The 25318-nt window shown below is 38.7% G+C and overlaps 1 protein-coding gene across 10 annotated transcripts in view; it reads right to left on the reverse strand.

Annotated features, from left to right (window-relative positions):
- Positions 1–25318, reverse strand: part of VPS50 (VPS50 subunit of EARP/GARPII complex) — a 203241-nt gene that overhangs the window by 39790 nt on the left and 138133 nt on the right. For 7 of the 10 annotated variants that reach the window (XM_073333942.2, XM_073333944.2, XM_073333940.2 and 4 more), the window contains 3 exons: positions 17943–18064; positions 17004–17060; positions 13601–13681 (listed from right to left, as the gene is read on the reverse strand). In XM_073333942.2, the coding sequence (XP_073190043.2) occupies positions 13601–13681; positions 17004–17060; positions 17943–18064 (260 nt within the window). Of the gene's footprint in view, positions 1–111; positions 547–4391; positions 5602–13600; positions 13682–17003; positions 17061–17942; positions 18065–25318 lie in introns of those variants that run through there. The other 3 variants (XR_012157551.2, XM_073333949.2, XM_073333941.2) reach the window with 3 other exon arrangements.

A 25318-nucleotide genomic window follows, 5' to 3' on the forward strand; every position in this document is an offset into this window, starting at 1 on the left:
TGATCTACACATTTTCAAAGGTTAATTAGATATAAAGACTAGGAGGGGAAGTATTTCCTTGAAATACATAATTTGTCTAAAGAAATTTGTAGGAAAAAAGTATCAGCTTACCCAGCTGTTATCTTGATTGTCATGGTTCTTCAGTTCCAAGGTTCAGGAAAAATTGCTGATCATGCACTCATACAGTCTTGAAGGATACTTATAAAGTAAATCTAATCTGCTGTAAGATTTTACTATAATAAGATAACTACCGATTCTCCTTACTTGTCAGTTTTATTTTTGTGTACTGAGTTTTGTATAACATTCCCTTGTTCTAAGTGCCCTCATTCTACTCCAGAAGGCAAGGTTAGTGAGAAATAAAGTGACCGCTAACTAAAAATTGGAGAAAATTAATTTAAAATATAAAACAGAATACTAATCCAATTCCAAGCCTATAACACTGGTGAAAGGTTTGATGTATGATTACATCTTCAACAGGGTTTAGCAGTAGCATACAGAGTTCTTAGTTTGGAAGTCTGCCAGTCCAGAAGATTTACTACTTGGTGCCTGAAAATGATATAATCAGAAGACAGCTAATCATCACAACAGTAGAAATACCAGATTCTGGTAAACATTCTAAATATTTTCCTCAGGGGTGCAGTAGTAGATTACTTTTTAATGTACTCATTGTAGGCAGCATGAGACCACTACCTTATAACATTTGATTCAACTGACATCTGAAATAAAAAACTTGACATATAGTACTTTTGACAGTGCCACATTTATCTCTGTACCAAATGCTAGAATACATGCTTCTTGACTGCACTTCATTATAAGACTTCAATTATTGTAGATTCAATTTTATAATGATCCCATAACAAGTCTGGTTTTATTTCACTGGTTTACTCTAAGTAATGACATCAGAAATACTGACTCTTGAAAAAGTTATAGAAAACTTCAACACATAAACAAAAAAGAATGCTACATCTTTTTAAGCCTCTTCCTCTATCATTTTTACCATTTGTGGTAATTTGAGCCTGTGTCATGCACATCTGAAGCATAGAAAGTTGAACAATCTGATTAAGCATTTCTCACAATAGATATAGATTAAAATCCAGTGTTCTTAAATAAGCATGTACAGGGAGTCCTCAGACTTATGACGCCTGACTTACGTCGGATGCCACTTTCAACGTTTTTCAGTTGACTGCCCGTTTTGCCCCAGTGATGCTTGTTTTGCCCTTATGACAAAAGCCAGCAGGGAAAACAGCACACATCACATGCTGCGCCTCAGCCAGTCACTGATTGTCCTCCAGCCCTGGGCTCAGCCAATCAAAAACAAGCGGCAAGGCTACCCAGCAACAAGCTACCCTGGCCATGGAAGCCAAACAGACAAGTGACTGCAAGGGACCCCCCCTTCCAGTTCCATTCATTATAACGCAACCACGAAGTTATTTACAAGCAACTTTGTAAAAAGCAAGCCCAATTCTGCACAATATGTTTCCGGCATTCTGCGCAGCTGCCTGTCTCTCTGGCTATCTGCCCAGCCTGATTTAAGACACTTAGTTGCTGTTCTTTGTGGTTCTAAAAAATTTTTTTAAATGGCAGAAAAGCATAAATCCAGTGCACTTCTAAGAAATGCAAAACAATTAATATTGAAACAAAAATGGACGTTAAGAGAAGGTCAAAACATGTGTGATTTTATGTTTGTTTGAATGCTGTTTACCAAATAAATATATTGATGTTGCTACATTAGTCATCTATAATTCATTTAGTACAAAAATCTGGGTTATTGTGGTGAAAATAGTGCAGCAAGCCTTGTTTCAGGAACCAATCCCCCATTTATACCATTGATTCCTATGGGAAAAGCAGTTTCCATTTACAATGCAATTCTGAGAAACGAACTGTGTCATAAGTCCGAGGACTCCCTGTAATTCATAAATGTAAAGGATTATTGCTCCCCACCAGATGGCATACACAGATATGTACTAAAGTTATCCTTTAGGGTGGAGCTATAGAAGCTTTGTATACGCTGTCCAAGGTTTTATAGGACATGTTAAATATGAGAGAGTCTAAAGATCCCAGAGACAGACACAAAGCCAGTCAACCAAAATACTGAGGAAGTAAAGTTATTTTATTCTTCAGAATGTAATTGCACCGTCAGCCACTTTAAAACATATACTTCAACTGACTTTATCTGTAAGTCTGCAAATATTTTCTTAAGACAAAGATGGCAAGTATTTATTTATAGACACAAAATTTATTACCCAATCACTATATGAGCTCCTAGCAACCTCCTTCACATTAGCTCCCGCAAGTGAAGTACGTACAAATAGTGTTGCTAAGCTATAGATTGTGTTGGAATTTTACCAAACCTAACTATATCATTTAAATATCAAAATAATTTTTTCATTTCAGATCATGCTATACTAATATTTCTAGTGCTGCCATTAGAAAGATGTAGCTCTTTTGGGGAAAAAAAAAGATCAGTAATATCTTTTATCACTTCACCCACTTTGTCTCTCTAAGATCCTGGGACTGACATGGCTACAACTACACTAGGTACATTTATAATACAGTTCAAAATACCTCCTTTAGTTAAGTCAAACAGGGAAAATGCAGCACCAAAAGCGCATGTAAGCACAATCCTGTAAATTGCTAAGTGCCCTCAATGCCAACTGAAGTTCCCCGACAGGACCCACACAGTATCTCTTGAGCCTTGGCCTTATAAAGTACAAATAAGGAAAAAATAAAGATACATTCAAAGCAAGTATTACAAGAAAAAAATCTCATCAAATTGATATTAGGCAACAAAGTATGACAATAAGGGGAGTTTCAAAAGTGCCTGAAATCATTGGGGGATTGTGTTTCCAAATCCCTTAGGTACTTTTGAAAATCTCCATCTGTGCTTAAGTTTTCAATCGGAAAATGCTGTTTCAACTACACTGAAATTTTTTACAAAATCATATTGATTCTGACATTTCTAGTGAAAACAATTTCCAAATGAAAATTTTTTGATTCAATAAAATTTAGTGTAGACAAAACTTTGACATTGTTTGATAATTTCAATTTGAAAGTTTTTGTTTATTATTTTATATTACTTTTACATTATTTCATGATGAAACATTTTGTTTTCTTGAACAAAGTGTCCCCAATTTTTTTTTTTTTTTTAATGAAACAGTTTGACACTTTGTCTAGAAAATGAGATTAATGCGCAGGGTACTGATTAGAGGAGCAGCTATTTTCAATATCCTAGAAAAGTGGTTCCGCCACTTGTGCAGGGAAAGCCCCTGGCGGGCCGGGCCGGTTTGTTTACCTGCCGCGTCTGCAGGTTCAACCGATCGTGGCTCCCAGTGGCCGTGGTTCGCTGCTCCCGGTGGCCGCGGTTCGCTGCTCCAGGCCAATGGGAGCTGCTGAAAGCAGCAGCCAGTACGTCCCTTGGCCTGCACTGCTTCCATCAGCTCCCATTGGCCTGGAGCAGCGAACTGTGGCCACTGGGAGCCGCGATCGGCCAAATCTGCGGACGCAGCAGGTAAACAAATGGGCCCGGCCCGCCAGGGGCTTTCTCTGCACTAGTGGTGGAAGAAGTTTGGGGACCAATGTCCTACAAAAATCCAAGTAAACAAAAGAACTACCTTCCTTCAACAAGCAACATAGGGAAGTTACTTACTAGTAACTCGAGTGTCTAAATAATTGCCTCTGCAGATCTACACCATGGAAATTGGTTGACTTGGCCGGCTGGCCCCACAAACTGCTCCAAAGCCATATGATTTACCAGTGGATAGGCATATACTGACCAAAGATATAACATTCCAAGTTCATTTCCCTGCTCTGTCACAGGAGCTCTCCAGCTGAGAAATGGTAACAGTACTTCACATGTTACAGGGATGATGTGACAAATATATTAAAAGACTGAGTACTCTAAAAGAGATACAACAGTAATAGGAGCCATATAAATATCTTAAATAGACCGTTCCAAACAGATCTTGTAAGACAGACTACCTCCTAACTGCTCTTAAGTTTCTCTCCACATTAATTATTGAACACACTTCAAATAAGTTTTCGTTTATTAGATGTTCTTGTGTGTTGTGACATGAGGCAATCCAGCCTTTCCACGTTCATCTAATGCCATATTTCTTGCTCCTTTATAGTTTGCTTCCATGACAATGAAAATCTTTCTCAAATGCTTTCTTGTATCTGCTGTCCTCCTCTTTTCAAGCTTTCCACCAGGCGATATCCAATCAAGGGGTTGTCTAGGAATAGTTTTTACACATCTGGACAACACATCCCCACCACTCCAACTTTCTTTTTCCAATCATTCATTGTCTCTACAATCTGCTGGCCAGTCCTTGTAACACATCTACGTTGGTTACTTTATCCCACCAGTATTCTTTGCACCAAGTATCCTTTGCAAGCATCTCAAGTGGAATGCATTAAGTTTACCATTAAGTTTCTAGAATTTGCCAAGTTTCAGAAGTATATATCCGTGTGGATTTAACAACGGCATTGTATAACTTGGTCTTAGCTCTTGTGTGAATCTCCTTATTTCTCTAAATATTTGCCAGTCTCAAAAGATTCTACTTGCCTCCTCATTTTTTGCTTTCACCTCCTCATGGTGTTGACAATCAGCACTATTTGTGCTTCCAACATATACAAACTCATTAACCATGTGTATTCTTCACTATCAATCATATATGCAAAAATAAAAGGAGTACTTGTGGTACCTTAGAGACTAACCAATTTATTTGAGCATAAGCTTAACTTAGGCTTGAATAGAGACTGGGAGTGGCTTAGTCATTATGCAAGGTAGCCTATCTCCCCCTCCCCCCCCCGAGACGTTCTTGTTAAACCCTGGATTTGTGCTGGAAATGGCCCACCTTGATTATCATACACAATGTAAGGAGAGTGGTCACTTTGGATAAGCTATTACCAGCAGGAGAGTGAGTTTGGGGGGGTGGGGGTGAGAAAACCTGGATTTGTGCTGGAAATGGCCCAACTTGATTATCATACACATTGTAAGGAGAGCGATCACTTTAGATAAGCTACTACCAGCAGGAGAGTGAGTTTGTGTGTGTCTGTGGGGGTGGGGGGTGAGAAAACCTGGATTTGTGCTGGAAATGGCCCAACTTGATTATCATACACATTGTAAGGAGAGTGGTCACTTTAGATAAGCTATTAGCAGCAGGAGAGTGGGGTGGGGGGAGGTATTTTTTCATGCTTTGTGTGTATATAATAAGATCTTCTACACTTTCCACAGTATGCATCCGATGAAGTGAGCTGTAGCTCACGAAAGCTTATGCTCAAATAAATTGGTTAGTCTCTAACGTGCCACAAGTACTCCTTTTCTTTTTGCGAATACAGACTAACACAGCTGTTACTCTGAAACAATCATATATGCATCATCATTGCTGACATCTTTTTAAAATGATCATAACTTTCATTTTCTTTTGGCTGATTCGTAATCCTACTTTGGCAGCCTCACATCTGACGTTGGTAGTGGTCTTTTCCATAGCATCATCATCTCTGTCCCACAAAAAGTCATCTGCAAAGTCAAGATCTTAAGTTTTCTTCTACTCCACATAATTCCTGCATCTTCCTTTAATGCTGCTTTTAGCATCACATGATCTATCACAATGCAGAAAAGGAGAGGTGATCAAATGCAGCACTGCTGCATTCCAGTAATGGTATCAAACCAGTCAGTCTCTTCACTGTCCTAACACAGCATTTTGAGCTTTCACACAGCATCTTAGCCATTAACACATCTTTCACAGGGACTATAAATACAATTGTCATAAATATAAAGGGAAAGGTAAACACCTTTAAAATCCCTCCTGGCCAGAGGAAAAACTCTTTCACCTGTAAAGGGTTAAGAAGTTAAGATAACCTCGCTGGCACCTGACCAAAATGACCAATGAGGAGACAAGATACTTTCAAACCTGGAGGGGGGGAGAAACAAAGGTTCTCTCTGTCTGTCTGATGATTTTGCCGGGAACAGAGAAGGAATGGAGTCTTAGAACTTAGTAAGTAATCTAACTAGATATGCGTTAGATTCTGTTTTGTTTAAATGGCTGATAAAATAAGCTGTGCTGAATGGAATGTATGTTCCTGTTTTTGTCTCTAGAGGGATTCTCTATGTTTTGAATCTGATTACCCTGTAAGGTATTTACCATCCTGATTTTACGGAGGTGATTCTTTTTACTTTTTCTTCTATTAAAATTCTTCTTTTAAGAACCTGATTGCTTTTTCATAGTTCTTAAGATCCAAGGGTTTGGGTCTGTGTTCACCTATGTAAATTGGTGAGGATTTTTATCAAGCCTTCCCCAAGAAAGGGGATGTAGGGTTTGGGGAGGATTTTTGGGGGAAAGACGTTTCCAAACGGGCTCTTTCCCTGTTATATATTTGTTAGATGCTTGGTGGTGGCAGCAAGAAAGTCCAAGGCCAAAAGGTAAAATAGTTTGTACCTTGGGGAAGTTTTAACCTAAGCTGGTAAAAATAAGCTTAGGGGGGTTTTCATGCAGGTCCCCATATCTGTACCCTAGAGTTCAGAGTAGGGAAGGAACCTTGACAACAATCTGAAATCTATAATTCAAGACTAATCTTCTCTGATTGAAAGAGGGTAAAGATATGATTTATACATGATCTTTTCAGTCTAAAGCCTTCTGGCTCAGTACACAGTTTTTCTTCTCTGACCAGCTTGATTCTGTTCAATAGTACACTACAGAACACTTTTCTGGGTATGGAAAGTAGTGTTATTCCTCACCAACGGTTGCACACCAGTGGGGTGGGCTTTTTTTTGGTAATTTACAGATCACAGCTGTCTTCCACTCCTGTGAGTAGAAATCTTTCTTGCAAACTATATTATAAAGTGTATGAAAATGTATGTATTTCATGTACTACCTCTTTCAGTTTTAAACATTTCAGCAGTGATCTTATCTTGACCAGGTGCTTTGCTGTTCTTTTAGCTGCTTAATTGTTTCTTCTATTTCTGCTTCTGACATTTCTACCAGTGAAATCTTTAATTGTGCACCTTCTTCTTTGTATCTATCAATTGGAATTGTTGGCTCTGGTTCATTGAGTACTTCATTAAAATCTTCTCACCACTGTTCCTTCTGTTCTGCTTCCATTGCTAACAATCTTCCATCTTTTGTTTTTACAATACCATTGTGACTCTGGAACCATGATGATAATTGCTTACATACCCGAGAATTGCCTGACTCATGCTTTTTCATCTTCTGTCACTTTTTTGTCAAGCCATTCTTTCTGATCCAACTTAATTATTTTTTTCTATGTCTTCCTGTTGCAGCATCATTGACCTATGCTTGCCTCATTTTTAAAGCTTTTCTTTCTTGAATCAACTTTCATGTGCTTGGCTGTATCCTCTCTTCTTTCCTTGATCTTCTTGGTCCAAGTGAAATTTTGGCAGCTTCCCAGTAAACATATCTAAAGTGAGCTCTTTGTTATTCTATATAATCATTCATTACTCATAGTTCTTGGAATCCATTTGAGAGCTTGATTTTAAAATCCTCTCTCATTCCGAGGTCAGACAGTTTCTTCACATCAAATACCATCTCTTTTCTTATAGTTTTTTTTTTTTTTTAAACTGTTCTGACATGATAGCGGTCACTTTCTGTAACAGCAATTGTAGGCGACTGTGTAACCAGCATTGATCTTCTCCACCATCTGCTGATGGCAATGTGACCCAATTGTTTCTCAGTGATTTCCATCATTTGATTGCCATGTTAGTTTCTTTCTTCCAAGAAGGGAAAAAAGTGTTTTACTCCCTGCGTGCACAGGTTATACATACTACACAATTTAGTAAATCTATCACCACAATCTGCTCACCCCCCAATTCCGCGTTTAACCATGAAATGCTCGTAGCTGAGGTTGTCACTATGAACTTGTGCATTCACATCATCCATAAACAGAATGACATCATAAGCATGCGTCTGATTTAGTACTGTCATGCTCTCTGCAGTGGTTCATGACAGTGAGTGCCAACCTTAGGGCACACTGTCTAAAAGCAGGGCAGACACCCAAAACTGATAGCATGTTCTATAACTACATTTCATCAATCCAGTAACAAATGTGAACTCCTGGATCACTGTAACACTCTTACCATGGAGTCACAGACAGTCCCCTGTCAAACACAGGCAAACTACACTTAGTGATAAATGGTCACTTACACCAAAAATCACAAAATATTCAGGTTGCTTCTAGTTCTAAGAGACCAGTCACTTACCAGAGGGCAATCTGTACCTTAAATCTCACACCAAAAACATCGCTGGTTGCCAATCCAATCATAAACCAAGGATTTATTAATTAGGAAAAAGAAATGAGAGTTATTTACACGCTAAAACAGGCAACATATAAGCACAAATGTGTTATAGTGTATGGTTCCAAAAAGGTGACAGAGATATAGTAGTCTGTCCACTGAATGTCTTTTAGGGCAAATCCAGGTTGACCCTGGATATCTCCGTTTTTGTTTCTCAGCTCCAGCCCTTGTAAGAGTCCAAAAAGTAAAGAGAACTATTTCTTCTTGTGAGCATCTTTATATGCCCTTCCCCCAGAGTTCAAACCGATTGGACAAGTGCTCCTGGACATAAGTTCTTCCTCGGCAGATAGGGCAATCAACTGAGCTTTTGTCCTAAAATAGCCCATTCAGTTTTGATAGTCCTTTTTGATTACCACTCTTGCTGTCTAGGTTCACAAGTTCAGATCAGGCATTTTTACAATTATAAAGCAAAACCTACATATTATCTTACAGCATGGGGTATAGACATTGCAAGCAAGATTAATGCACGCAGCAACTTACAAGCATTTTATAGAGTCTAAACACTGAACACATCTTTACAAGTCTAACACCTATTTTAAACAATATTAACATACTGGTGAACTGGTCTGGTTTCCACCTATGAATTTGTCAGTGCTCAGCAGACACCTATAGCCTTGGCAACAGCTGGCACATGGTTTACCAGCATCACAAGTACATCTTGCAACTTGCTGTAGAATGCATCCTTTACTTGTTCATCATGGTCATTGGTAGGTACATAACACTGTATGATAGTTATATTAGTATAATTCGTGAGTCAACTGGTTTCCATTCCTGTAGATCTTGTGTTGCCTTTTTGCTGAGGAGTACTCCAACTCCCTCTATATGGGGTATCATCTTGCCTTGCTGAATAGAGTACTCTGATATTATATGAATAGAATTGTCCATCTCATTTAGCTCACTCCAAGAATGCTAATATTGAACTGAGTCATTTCTCAAATTACTTTACTCAGTTTCCCAGTGAGACATAGTTCTCATATTCCAGCACCCCAATTCTAGTTTTAGCTTTAGCTATTAGGATCTTGTTTCAGGTGATGAACTTCCTCAAGGGTTTGGTTAAGCCCCTTCATACCTCCGTTTAAACTCATTTGTTGTTGATGTAATGATTCTGAGAGGCTGAGACAGATTCTTATCAGGGTTTTTTTGAGGGACGCACCTGGTAGCTTAAGATGCCTGAAGAAATGGGAAAGTAGGGAGGTTCAGCAAGAATCCACACATGCATAAGGAGAACTACAATTATTTGTAGGTAACCTTCCTGCCTCCATCATGAAATTACCACTGCAGATTCCCACTGAAGAAGATTTGCAAGTAGTACACAGCTGCAGGAGGACTCAACTGAATAAAGACTGAAGTACTATTACCCTGCACAGGCATCTGACCTAGACTGCCAGTCAAAAGGAGGTAATGCTTCATGAAAGTATTAACTGAACTCCACAACAGGCAGCTTATGAATTTCAGAAGCTGATGTGGTCCAAAGAAAAGCTATTGAGACAACTCTTGCTTTAGTGAATCTTCCAAATGTTCACTCCTCAGCCTGGTCATAAGTAGTTAGTAAACAGGCCTTATTTGAGCCTTGGAGCAAAGATTGGGGAAGTCCAAGGGGGAAACAAAGGCAATATTCAGCCTTTAGGACTTTCCAAAAGGCTTAGACCTGTCTAAATAGCTCAAGGCTTCTGAAATCCAGACAACAGAGTCCAGCCTTCAGAGGAGGCTGAGAGAATTTAGTAACATACCAAGTTCTCGTTTAAGATGGAAATCTGACAATCGTGATCAAAAACTAGGATAAGGATGGAATATGGCTTTCTTTATGAAAAATCAGTATCGGGAGGATCTGCTATCTGGGGTTGCAATCACCTTCCTGGCAGAAATGACAACCACTAAGAATGTTACTTTTAATGGAAGACAACGCAAAGGACAGAATTCCCAACATGTGAAGAGCCCAATAAGAACCAGATTCAAACCCTAAGATTCCACTAAAATACAAATAGGAGGAAATGTAAGCAAGAATATTTTCAGAAAGTATGTTACAATAGGCTGTGTAAAGAGAAGAACATTGAAAAGGGTCCCGATAGGTCAAATATAAACATGACAGACACCTTCATTGACAAAAGAAAGACCATCATACTTCAATTCCACAAATAATCAAGAATTAGTAAGAACAGGGAAGAAGCAGAAAACACTTTCCTTCTGCTAGCCCAACTAGAAAAATCATTTCAATTTACCAGCATAAGACTTTATACTGGAAGGTTTGCAAGATACTAACATGACTCATCTCACATCTTCTGGTTATTGCAAGTCATTAGGAACTAGGAACCTAAGATTCCTAGGTTCTCAGATACTTCTTGAGGAACATGGCATATGAGACAATTTTACGTCTTACTTGGTACTTAGAGTAAATTTCACCTGATATGAGCATTATCTATAACTTGGAGGGGGGGGAGGGGTCCAGCTATTTACTCTATGCACTTGGGATGGATTTGCCCATAAACCTATTACATATAAAAAGAAAAACAACATGAAGAAAAACCGTCAGGAGCTATGACTTAATAATAATAAACACACACATTCAGGACCATTTTATTTCTGAAGTGTTCTGTTTTACTGATTTGTCTGCTATTCGCTTAAACTTAAAAATTTTTCTCTACACATTTCTTACTTCACTTCAGAACACTGTTTTTCCCCTTCCATTTCCTCAGAAACAAGAGTCCATGATTTATTTTTAATGTTCAACCATATTTTCGTACTGTATTATCATCACAGATATCAGTACAGTGCTGGGATTTGGGGTTATTAGTTAATTTGTGCTCCCGCTACTCGTTCGGCAGCAAATGAACAAAAAGCCACCACGGGTACCATATAAATATTGCTTTTTAAACAATCTCTCATGAAACAGTGATTTACGGCCTTAGTCACTTAGTTGTGTCTCTAACAACATACGGAGGGGGTTTCAAAGGCACAAAAGGCCCCACTCCTAATGAAAGTCAATGACAGTTGGACATCTATCTCCCATCGTCTGGCTGTGCTGGAAGGAGAACAGGCAACACTGGATTTGGTTTAATCAAACCAACTTTATTCTTAAATGTCTGGGAGTACTGGGCAGATAAAAGTATACAGTGCAGGTAATTCCATAATCATTTCAATACATAGCTAGGGGCTTCTGTCAGCCCTCCCCCTTACCCATCCTGGTCCTCAGAGAACCTGCGGGACCATACCATCCTCGCACTTTGAATGAGGGTTCGGGGGGGAAGGGGTAAAAGGAGGGCTGGGATGGCTTTCTGCTGAACCAGTCATAGGAGCCCCAAACGCTTCCCCCCATTTCCACTCTTTTAAATAACACGTCCTTTAAATCATTTACCAATCCACTTTATCTAATCACTGTACCCCTTCCCTATGGGGCACTGGACATCTGCCCCATGTTTACACTATGAGTTGGGACATCATAGCCTAACTCCCGTTTCATGTTTGCCCAACTAAGCCCCCTGAACCAGCTCCAGAAAAAGGTGACCCACCCTATTTAACCTTGGCCTATCTGGCGGAGAGGGAAAAATTCCTTCTCAGCCCCAAAGAAAGGAGCAACTAGCGTAGTGCATGCAGCGGTTCCTGACCAAACCCAGTATTTCACTGCTTCCATGGATGGGAGGGTGAGAGTTGCTCTGCCTGGCCCAGGTAAAAAAGGACTTTTCCTGCACTGGCAATATATAGTCCCCAGTCTCTTCCAGTCACCTGCAGGGGGATGGATCAGCATCCCCACACTGACCTGGTCTGCCACTTCAGCAAAAAGTCACTCCCCGGCTCTCCTTAAAGGGGCACACACCTTTTCCAACTAGCCAGACAACGGCCCCCACTGCTAAATGTGCAGTTAGGTCATGTGTGTCTCTGGAAAATTGTGGCTTTACAAAATAGTAAAACTGAATTTTTGGGTATGTTACAATACAAACCATTTAAAACAGAAGTTGTAGGAAATTATTTCAGTGTCATGCCTCAAGTGTTTACATTTCAAAGTAGAAGGAAATAAAAGGTTTATAAACTTTATTAAGATGATGTTTAAAAAAAGTGAACGGTACAGAGTTTAAGTTTGGAAGTTTCTGGTTATCAGGGAATAATGTACAGATTATCAAGGGGTGCGAAGTTCAGCATAAGGAATACATAATCTGCAATATCCCCGATTGGGGGTAAAAGGTTAACGGGTCAAGTACAGACATTGAGATATGAGGCTATGTTCAGGTGTGCAGTATAATGAGTGGATACGATGATGAGGATGGATTGACCCTCCTAAAAAGCAGGATTCTTCACTCCTTTGCTACATTTCTATGTTTTTTGCTCTCCAGTTGCATTGCACAACCCTAACATTTAATCACCTACATAAAAGGCAAAACTTCTCATATTTGCTACTCCCTCAGAGTACTACAAAGTGTAATCTACTGCCAGTCTAATGCAAATATGGTATTTATTTACCCTTTTTCATGAAAAACAAATGTTAAAATGACTCATGGCATCTATGTTGTCACATGTATGGCAGGAAAAGTGACAATATGTAAGTTGTGAGAAATGAATTATATATCTTTTTTCCTCAAGACTAAGCTGTCATTTAAAAGTTATACCACTGAAAAAAATCTGTTAAGCTGCTATCACAAATGTACATACTTTTCTCAGGGATTTAACTGTGTGAACATTTAGAAAGCTTGCCATTACTTTATGTAAAAACCTCTTAGAACAGTAAGTGCATTAGAAATGGTGATGGGGATTAAAGAAAACAAATCAGTTTAAAGTCTAAAATTTAGACAGGATGAATTACCATTTGAGTGATTTAATAAAGTACTTACCATGCCATTACCATCTCCCAGTCTCCTTTTGTTGTAGGTAAATTCTACAACAAACCATGATCTTGCTATTCTTCTACAAGATTTTTAGCAATGAACTTTTTTAAGTAGGATGCTGGGTATCAGTTTAAAAACATCATAGCCTCCATTCTCCAATTTCATTAGACGTAAACAAGAAGAATGAGCTTTAAACACAAGTTTTAATGGTAACAAATGTTAAAAGTTAAAAGTTATTACTGAAGCATAATTAAATTAAGGAAGAATCTGGGAGTTTCATATTAGTTTATTAGATATATGCAAAGTGATTTTGAACAAAAACTCACCTACAACTGCAGGAAATCTATTACGATATTCTTATCATAAACAGAGTGTGGGGAAAGGTAAAATTAATGAACCATATTATATACTAACTGCCATACTTTTTACAATATGCCTCCTTAATTTCAACAAACATTAACAAATTCCAGTTTCTTACCAGATCAATCAGGCTCTCCTGTATCCTGTTTAGTGTAGTGCGCAGTCTGCTACTACTAAGACCCAGTCCTGTTGATTCAAACTGAAAAAAAACCCCAATATTCTAAGTAAACATAGGCAAGGACAAAATTTTGTGTTTTAGTTTAGTGACTAACAGAACCAACAAAAAGTTCACGTTTTGTTCAATAGAATATACTTACGTATAGTTTCAGCACATAATTGCAACAAAACCAAAATGAAAAGAAGAAACATGCAGAAGATCACTGCACCCAACATTACATTGATGTAAAGAATGAACTGTGCTCAGTTCACAAAGATGACCATATACAATTCAAACTGACAAACGATTACCAATTTGTCAGGGGGATACTTGCCAGAATATTCTCTTGGATTGTTTTAAAATGACTATATGCTATAGAATGACTGCAGGCATAGGAAACAATGACTTTTTGTTCCCACAGACAAGCAAGAGAGACACATCACACAATGGCACATCATAGTATGCTGCCTGAGAAATTAATACATGGCAATGTAGAATGATCATGTTTATTTACTTTTCATAAACTACATTATCTTCCATAATCACTTGTTTAATATCAACTTTCAGTTGTATAATTATTTTCTATCAATCTTTATGAAAGTCATTTTTATTACTAAAAGAAAAGGAGTACTTGTGGCACCTTAGAGACTAACCAATTTATTTGAGCATGAGCTTTCGTGAGCTACAGCTCACTTCATCTTTTTGCGAATACAGACTAACACGGCTGCTACTCTGAAACCTATTTTTATTACTGAACATTTATTATGATCAAGCTAGGAAATGTGTCATCTTCATGCTCTGCACAGGGCCCAGAGTTCTATGGATCAGATCGTCTGCTGGTCTAAGTCAGAATAGCTCTACTAACTTCAATGTAACTGCAATATTTGCTCCAGCTGAGGATCTGGCCCAACATGTTTAGATTAGCATAGCTTAATTTTCACTCCAGAAGAGAAACATATTACCAAACAGAACAGCTCAACCAGATGAAATTACAATGGAGATGGAAAAACTACAAAACATACATTTACATCCAGGGTCCACATGATCTAGAAGTACCAAGATATGGTACTGGTATGTGTTTCACACCAGAAAAATAATTTTCTGAACAATGTTTAGACACTGCTGTCCACTGTGTTGGGTTCAATACTATAAAGCTTTTCCCAGACTGCATCTGGGTGAGAAATGATCAGCAATGTTCAAGTGGTTTCCACAAATCAAAATAATTTTTACACAAATTTTACTCATTTACCACCTACACTGCATTTTAAAGGAGAATTATATAGCAAGAGTGTTCTCACCCTTTATTGCTTCTTCATGGTGAATAGTGGCAGCCCCCATTTAAAAAATAAATAAATAAAATATTTTTCTGCTTGATTTTTACTTTAGAAATATCAAATCTTAGCTTTCTTGATGTTGCTGGAGGATGGAAGAACAAGAGAAATGACATAAATCGAAGGCTAATATTCTTTCTTTGTTTTTGTTAAACATCTGCTTAACTGCCAATCGGGAAAAAATACTTCTTTGAGAGAAACGCCATAGTCCTCCTCTAAGAGAGGACTGAGAAAGCTCTGGCTCCAGATCCAGGGTCCCCCACAAGAACAAAGCAGTCAAGACTTGATATTATTCACATATCTAAGGTAAAAACAAGCAAGCAGAAAGAAAACAGTTTGTTTTTTCTTTAAAAAAAATTATGCTACCACAAAGAAAAGGAGACACAAACATGTTTTCCTTTGTTCGCTTATAAAAACTTTGTCCAGCATCACAATTTCCCTAGTACATATTTAGTATTTTGCTTATCCCTTTTCTTCCAAATTATACTGTAAGCTTCTTGACAAATTAAGAACTTATTGATTGTAGATGTTTTTGAAAAGACTGACAACTTATCAGTTAAAATAGTAAGTACATCAACAAATTCAGACAAATAAAGGTGCGTGCAATTTTAAATAAATCTCTACGAACAAAAATGTTACGATGTATTAAAGTCTCTGCCTTTTTTCCCTTCAAAAGACTATTGGATTTCTATGCAAGGGATGACCAGTTGTAAATCAAAGGGAAAAAATATCCAGAGATCTGTAGAGTGTATATACATACTTCTATAGGGAATATGAGATGAGCAGTCATCAAGGATAGGACCATGGTGAATTCATCAGGTAGAGCATATTATATCAGTATTCAATTGTTTTGCACATGGCCTGCACCTTCATGGGAATTTTTACAAACCATGTATGCCAGACAGTGGATACATTATTTCCACAAATTACTGATGACTTAGTAATTGATAAGCGATGGAAAAAAAGCAGAGTGCCAAGGGACTTATAGTCAAACTTCGCTAATCAGCACTTCGCTAAGCTTACTTGTCTGCACAAAAATGATTGGTTTCTCCCCAACTCTCAGTAATAATTAAATAGCAGATGTTTATTAAGGCTCTGACTAAGATTTCACTAGAACAAATGCTGAAGTCACTCACTGAAGTCAACAGGCTTGAGCAAGACCCAAGCACACAAATTTTATGAAATACATACTACATTTACTGCTGTTATACTATCTATATTACTATCAATTAAAACTAATCTATAACTAACAAAATGCATTAACAGTTTATTTTGGGATGTATGCCTGTGTGTGTTCACTTAATCGTTACTTAGTAAAATTCATTAATTCACAAGTCATTACTGAGGTTCTAGTGCATCAGGTTGTGCCATGATTTTACAGAAAGGTGAGGAAAAACCGATTTAATGTGCATGCGGAGAAAGAGAAAAGTGTGAAAAATGGTATTTGAAATGGTATTCTGCCCCTCTCAGTGGATAATGCCAGGTGCTCAGCACATGAGATAACTTTCCCATAATATATATACATATAATTAAATAATAATAGAAACACTCTGAGTTATGAAAATCACAAATGACTGGACATAATGTATCTAGAGTCAGCACACTGTTCTGAGAGTTTAAACACCAGTTTCTCTCTGACTAATTTGCTGCATGTGCATTTTGCCTTCCTAGTCATTCAGATATGTGCTCTAACAAACATGAAGTGTAGAAACAAGATTCACAATGAATTTAGACCACTCAAAGCAGTCACATTATCAGCATACTTCTAATAAGAACCACAGTGGCATGTGTTTTAACAAGAATGACAGTTACTAGTCTAAATCACATACCACTACCCATCTCTACTCCTTAAAGGATTGTAAAAAAAAAAAAAAAGTACATGAGGGTTAGGACATCATGGCAGCATTACAAGAGGGTTTTTTAAATTTATAGGCCCTTTGTAAGCAGTATGTTTCCAAGGAAAAAGTTTATCAAACAACAATTAGGCACACTACAGTAACAACACAATTTTACCCATCTGCTATAATGTTTACCTGCCTAGCACTGTACTGTTCCCTGCTAGATGTGGGAAGTGAAGAACTCTGTACAGGCTTTAAAACACAAAACAGGAGGTGCAAAAAGTACATGTAACACAATAAAAGAATATCAGAACAGTTGATTAAGCCAAAGGAATTCAATTACCTTTAAAAAATATTTACCGCCCATCCTCCATACACAAACAAATACCAAATATACTTCTCCAACCAAAGAGAACAAGCTGTTGAGAATGTGTGACTCCATCAACTATTTGCCAGCATATAACGATTTAGAGCCCTGAAATTGTTCATGGAATTATTGTTTTCATTTTTAAAAAAAATATAGGTTTCATATATGCTGTTCTATGACAATCTGTGAAGAGTTGATGTAGTTCTTTACAGACACTGTGGATGCGTATTTACTTCTTAAACTAAAAGACACTTAAATTATACATCAAATGTGAACAGAAATGGATTTCATTATTAGACTACGTTAGCTACAGGAGCACAAGATCTGAAAAGCAACACATAGCTCTGAGTTAGCCATTTTCACAGCTTGCCTCTCTCCCCCCACCCACCCCATGCATACCATGTTGTCCCCACTCCCCTTTAATCTTTATGTCGCTTCCTTTTGCCATGCATGACCGCGTGCCTTTTTCTGTGCAAACTTCTATATCTGGAACAGTCTCACCCTTTCTCTGCACCCAGCTTCCTCCCTCTCCTCCTCCAGACAGAGAAATATAAAATGATCAACACTCCTCGGGATAATAATACTTTTAAGGCCATTTCTCTTTTTAGTTGTTCTTACTAGCCTGTTCTCATTCATGCATCCAACCCCAGTCTATTACTGCTGCCCCTTCTGATAGATCATACACTCAGTCTTCTTGATGTAGAAGTCTTTTCTGTACAGTACCACATACACTAATGTGCTCTAAAGGAATAATAATTTCTACCTACCGTGTCATTTCGGCCAAAAAACGTATACACTGCATACAGATAGTAATCAAACAGCTGGGACATGAAGTGAATCACATCAAATGCAATTGGTTTCAAAATGTTCATCATCTGCATGTATTTCCCTTGAAGATAAAATACAAAAGTTCAGTTTTCCTAGCAGAAGTGGTATACAGACATTGGAATGCTTGGTTAATTCAAAACTAGCTTTTGCAAATCTACATATTTTTTAACCTTGAGTTTTAAGACATCCATCTAGTGAGATTTCAGGGACATGGAAGTTTAAAAAGAGGCTAGATATGACAACTGATATAAACTAAGCGCCATAGAATTTTCTGAAAACTAGATGTTTAAGGGTTTCAGGTTTTTTGCATAGTATGCTAGCCGTTTACATTATATACATTTGACCACACAATATCAGGCAAACTTATTTTTTAATTTCTGAAAATCACTTGAAATCACAGGCTCCAGGTATATGATATACAGTTTTTAAAAATGATACAGAAATCATATTGACCAATGCATAGAATACATAAAACAAAAATCAACACTCATTCTGCCCTTCTTTATCTCTCACATTAGTCCACACCCCATGACATGGCAGCAGAGCAGCCTGAGCTCAACCGCAGAACATGTGCTATATCAACAGATAGCCTATCCCCCCGCAGGGTTTGGGGGAAGGATGCCACTATATTCAGAAGGCAGAGAGTCTAGGGATGAGGGACAGAACTGAAACTCTTAATTTGGAGGGGAGTGGTGGATGGAGACAGCAGTGAGAAATGTCTGATGATAGACCATAAAAAGATGTCCCTTGAAGACACCAGGCCTGCCCTGCTCCCACTAACCACACCACAGGTGGTAGCAAGCCACTAAGTTTCTTCCCCAACAAGATAACTATCACAGATAGGGAAAGCTTCTAAAGCAAGCAGGTGTTAGGAGAGGATGAAGGGCTCTGGAGCCTTGTAGAAGTATCTTCATGGATTCAAATGATCACCCCCCTGTACTTCTGGATGTTTAATCAAATCCTGGACCCAGAGCCCTGCATCAGGATGTTTATATTAAAAATATTCTACAAGCCACCAGAATACCTACAGCCCTCTAAGCTAGCTCCAGTATCTCAGCTTTATTTTGAGAATTATTGCTAGAAAATGTTCCAGTATTGGCAATGATGCTTAATATACCACTAAAAATAGAACATTTTTACTGGAAGGAGACTTTTCAAATGATAAAACTATGGTAACTCGGGTTACATGCCAAAAATTAACATAGTAGCATGCAGCATATTAGCCACTGTTCTTGAAGTCATTATGCGACTGAATGGTGCAAAGAGACTCTAAAATCTCCCGCCGAGGGAAGGTACCGCTGGCGCTGGCATTATGAGAAACAGCTATAAGGCCTTCCCAGACTGCGTTCCAAGGATCCACTTGCAAGCCTGGGCATAAGGTATGTGCCAGAAGGTGTGAGGGGCATATTGGGGGCGGCACTGCAGCACTGTGGAGATTATGGATTGTACTCCACTGCCCTCAGAGGGCAATCCCAATGCTGTCCAAGTTGTTCCAGGAGCCTCTCCAGTCTCTGGAGCAGCCCAAGATCAGAAAGGCTCAAAAATGGCTTAAAGCCATCCTAGCCCCTCTGCTTCTCTTGCGCTGCAAGTTTTGTGCTAGCACAGAATCACACCTATTACCTATAACTGGGACATAAAGGAAGAGTTAATATAGGAAAGCCTTGCTTCGAATGGCTTACACGCTACTCAAGCATATTAATTTTATTCCTAGATGTTGTGAAACTGTTCTATCCACATCACACTTTTTGTGATGATATCTTTACAAAATTATGTAAATCAGTGTTCTCTGTTAGAGAAAGTTGAAGATCTATGCAATTCCCTCCCTCACGAGAGAGCTTACTAACTTCCTATTCTTATTTTTCTCTCCCTTACTCTGTGAAGGACAAAATCATAGGCCTTGTTTTCCTTGTACCCTGCCAAGAACTAAATAGCGCCTGAGGACTTTAAACTTGATTTGATGTTCAGTGGGAAGCCAGTGCATTGAACCATGTATGGAGCAATGAGCTCCTGTTGCCACACATTTGTCAGAAGACAGCCTTTTCACCAGCAGGAGTTCTCTTATCTGTGGATTCACTCCTAAATACTGTGTGCTCACAACAAAAGACTGTGGTGCTCACAGATGTAAGGATCACTGTGGCCACGTTCATGTCTGATAGCAGGGGAGGTAGGATGCTGGTAAGCTGAAGGTGAAGGAGAGTTTGTGCTGATGTTCCCATTAGAGTATGTCTAGTACAAAGGATGAGTCCAGAAAGCGCACTCTGATTACTGTAACAGAAAAGCTTCTCTATACTAAATGACAAAGAAAGTCAGATTTCAGTATAATAAATCAAAACAGCAAGATATATACATCTGCTAAAATAGTGGCATGTTAGAAAATACTTAGGCTAAAAATGTTCAGATTACCATGTTTTTGATATAATTTTCTGTCTTAAAGTTAGCAGCATTACACTGTTTCATAACCTATATAGACTACGTCTACACTGCACATAAGTATCTGTGTTGAATACTGTATGTCTAGCTACAAGCCACAATGAAAAGCAAGCTGCGTGCAAGCCACGTGTCAGCGAAAGGCGGGGGGAGGCAGCAGGACTCGACACTTCGATGGGGGAGCAATGTAAGGTATATACCTGGGTGCATACCCACAGGCATCACGCATGTCTTTACTCACCTAAGCAATGTCTCACCATCTACATTGCTATTTATACTCATGTTGGGGGGCTAGCCAAGTATGTACTCTGCACACAGCTGTAAGAAGTGTGCAGAGTAGACATACCTAGAAAGTTAACGATGTAATGCAGAAAAAACATCAAGCAAAGTATTTTGATATTTTGTGATAAAGAGGGGATTGCTTCGTGGAGAGAAAAATGAACCAGTAGAACAACAAAACTAGCATATTTTTTCTGATAACATAATTATTAGTGCAATTCAATGAGAGCCAAACATCTCTGATAGGTATAATTAGAGAAATATCACTGTATTATATCTTTTAATTTGACATTCCTGCTTTCCAGATTTCTAAATAGCACAGTTTCTATTTCTGACTATTTTACCACTTGGGCCTGCTCACTACTGTGTTAGTCTAGTTTATTAGTCTACTGGCAAGAAATTGGAGCAATGTAGTAATCAGACTAAATTAGTATATACATATAAAGAAACGGATGCACATTTGTGAATCAGACATTTATGAGATTTTGCCCAGCATAAATATACTTTTTCTTTTACATTTAGTGTAAATTGTATTGTTATTCTTTGAAAACTTTGAACATGTCCTAATATTTATTATTTAGAACTCAGTTATTTCATATTTGATTACTTTAATTTAATACTGACTTTTTTGGCCTAAAATGACAAGTAGTTTAAATATATCTATATCAATGAAAATAGCAAACCACAAAACATTATAACATTGTGTGATCTGGAAATTTAGACAAGTTTCCATGTGTGTTTTATACTTCTTATACCCCAATGCAAAGGGATGACATCTCATCAAAGCAATGGATCATCCTCATATGTCATCTGAAGTGAAGTCTGAATACTCTGTATTTTTTAACGGCTGAATTTCTCCACTCATCCGTTGTGCTAAAACACAATGTTTCAAAACCAATATGTAGCCTGCACATGACAAAGATGCATCTTTTCTGGAAAGGTTTGATTGTCAAAATTTCATTATACTTGGCACAAATATACAAGGCAGCAAAAGTATAGGACTGTATTTAGGAGACTATGGACTATACATTGCACTTTCCCCTTAAGTCTTGTCCCTGTAAAATCTTTAGATGCCAAGAACATTTCTTTATCACAACATCACTCAGAATCTTGACACTACAAAATGTTCCAAGAACATTTCCTTCTCATTCCTTTCCCTAAAATGATGCCAAGTTTGCAAATCTTTTCTATAGAAATACTGTTACCTACACGCACTAAAGTGAAGTTCAGATATCTGGTTAAAAAAAGGGTTTACTGGAAAGTTTATTAACAGTACAAGAAGCATAATCTCCCCGTATTTCTGAAATATTTGGAGGTGAAAGACCACACTTAGATTCCGCAGCAATGGGCCTGATTAGAAACCCTCAGATAGATACCCTATCTAATTTGGATTGATGAACCCTAGCATTTAATGATTTGTTAGTACAGTTACTACAAAATTTGCTTTGCTTCCCTCAACTATAATGAAAAAAGAAGCTTACAAGAAGTGGAAGGTTGGACATATGACCAGGAAAGAGTATAAAAATATTGCTCGGGCATGTAGGAATGAAATCAGGAGGGCCAAATCGCACCTGGAGCTGCAGCTAGCGAGAGATGTCAAGAGTAACAAGAAGGGTTTCTTCAGGTATGTTGGCAACAAGAAGAAAACCAAGGAAAGTGTGGGCCCCTTAATGAATGAGGGAGGCAACCTAGTGACAGAGGATGTGGAAAAAGCTAATGCACTCAATACTTTTTTTGCCTCTGTCTTCACGAACAAGGTCAGCTCCCAGACTACTGCACTGGGCAGCACAGCATGGGGAGAAGGTGACCAGCCCTCTGTGGAGAAAGAAGTGGTTCGGGACTATTTAGAAAAGCTGGACGAGCACAAGTCCATGGGGCCGGATGCACTGCATCCGAGAGTGCTAAAGGAGTTGGTGGATGTGATTGCAGAGCCATTGGCCATTATTTTTGAAAACTCATGGCGAACGGGGGAAGTCCCGGATGACTGGAAAAGGCTAATGTAGTGCCAATCTTTAAAAAAGGGAAGAAGGAGGATCCTGGGAACTACAGGCCAATCAGCCTCACCTCAGTCCCTGGAAAAATCATGGAGCAAGTCCTCAAAGAATCAATCCTGAAGCACTTACATGAGAGGAAAGTGATCAGGAACAGTCAGCATGGATTCACCAAGGGAAGGTCATGCCTGACTAATCTAATCGCCTTCTATGATGAGATTACTGGTTCTGTGGATGAAGGGAAAGCAGTGGATGTATTGTTTCTTGCATTTAGCAAAGCTTTTGACATGGTCTCCCACAGTATTCTTGTCAGCAAGTTAAAGAAGTATGGGCTGGATGAATGCACTATAAGGTGGGTAGAAAGTTGGCTAGATTGTCGGGCTCAACGGGTAGTGATCAATGGCTCCATGTCTAGTTGGCAGCCGGCGTCAAGTGGAGTGCCCCAGGAGTCGGTTTTGTTCAATATCTTCATAAATGATCTGGAGGATGGTGTGGATTGCACTCTCAGCAAATTTGCGGATGATACTAAACTGGGAGGAGTGGTAGATACGCTGGAGGGCAGGGATAGGATACAGAGGGACCTAGACAAATTGGAGGATTGGGCCGAAAGAAATCTGATGAGGTTCAATAGGATAAGTGCAGGGTCCTGCACTTAGGACGGAAGAACCCAATGCACAGCTACAGACTAGGGACCGAATGGCTAGGCAGCAGTTCTGCGGAAAAAGACCTAGGGGTGACAGTGGACGAGAAGCTGGATATGAGTCAGCAGTGTGCCCTTGTTGCCAAGAAGGCCAATGGCATTTTGGGATGTATAAGTAGGGGCATAGCGAGCAGATCGAGGGACGTGATCGTCCCCCTCTATTCGACATTGGTGAGGCCTCATCTGGCATACTGTGTCCAGTTTTGGGCCCCACACTACAAGAAGGATGTGGATAAATTGGAGAGAGTCCAGCGAAGGGCAACAAAAATTATTAGGGGTCTGGAACACATGACTTATGAGGAGAGGCTGAGGGAACTGGGATTGTTTAGTCTGCAGAAGAGAAGAATGAGGGGGGATTTGATAGCTGCTTTCAACTACCTGAGAGGTGGTTCCAGAGAGGATGGTTCTAGACTGTTCTCAGTGGTAGAAGAGGACAGGACAAGGAGTAATGGTCTCAAGTTGCAGTGGGGAAGGTTTAGGTTGGATATTAGGAAAAACTTTTTCACTAGGAGGGTGGTGAAACACTGGAATGCGCTACCTAGGGAGGTGGTAGAATCTCCTTCCTTAGAAGTTTTTAAGGTCAGGCTTGACAAAGCCCTGGCTGGGATGATTTAATTGGGGATTGGTCCTGCTTTGAGCAGGGGGTTGGACTAGATGACCTCCTGAGGTCCCTTCCAACCCTGATATTCTATGATTCTATGATAATGTATACAAGACAGTGTTTACTGTACCAATTTATATCAAAATGTTCAAAACACCAAAAATAAAAGGGTAATGTATTTGACTCTAATATAGCTATGGTCATCAGCAAACCATTTCCTTGGTATTCAAGAATTCCAAACATCTCACTTCCTCTCAGACTTTTTGATGAACACTAGACACCAGCATGACAATATGAAGGAGAGAGGGAAACACAGAAAAAACTCTTAACTATACAATCATCTAATTCCTCCAACTACAAATTTTCTGCTGCTGAGATTCCACACGCCATCCTTCCAACAGATGATGTGGCGCCATTCCTGTTACTTCTGACAATGCTGTTATTTGCCACTACTCTATCATAGGGACACCTGGTAATGATTCCTTAGTTAGGGCTGTTTTCTGAATGAGATAAAATAAAGGCATTCCTTCCCAAAAAAGCTTTCAGTCTGAAAAACAGAGGCACTAGGAAGCCCAGAGGAAGAAACAGTTTAGAGTTTTGTGTTGATTTTTCCAAAGTTCAAATTGGATAGTAATAAGCGTGGAATCAACAAAAATAATGATTCCTACAACTATATACTAGTCTCTAAGTTAGTCTCTTTGAGAGACACAGTCAAGGTTACAATATATCTTCAGAAAAAAATTAATGATTACCTATAGGTTAGTAAGGAATTTTCAGTATTTTTAATGTATGTCAACATTCCAAAAGCTAATCTTAGCTGTATTCATGGGCTGTGTGTGTACGTGCGTGCGCACATATTTGGGATTACTGTATTTTCCAAGATTCACATTCTTTTGAATAATGAAAACCATATACTGTTCAGGAGTGGGCCAAAGATTAATTTAATCTGTGAACATCAAGTTTTACAATGATTGCTTTTTAATTTCTCTATGAAAAGCAAATTGACTAATTAATCGGAGGGAAAACCACGTGATTTGAACAATTGGTTTGAAATCCAAAATGAAGTAGGTTGGTTTACCAGAACCTACTTTAATTCATACTGTTTCTGTTCACAATATACCTTGTTTATGTTTTATTCATTCAGCCTCCACCACAATATATTGTGCACAAAAGATAAACATGAAATGAAGAGAGTTACAAACATTCACTCACATCCAGCAAGTATTTCTATATCTGTAAGGCTCCCCACAAAAGTTGGCTGACTAATTGTCTCAGTCCATTTGGGAAATTCACCTCCTGAATCCCACCTCACATTTA

Source organism: Lepidochelys kempii, chromosome 2 (genome assembly GCF_965140285.1).
Source record: "Lepidochelys kempii isolate rLepKem1 chromosome 2, rLepKem1.hap1, whole genome shotgun sequence".
NCBI lineage: Eukaryota > Metazoa > Chordata > Testudines > Cheloniidae > Lepidochelys > Lepidochelys kempii.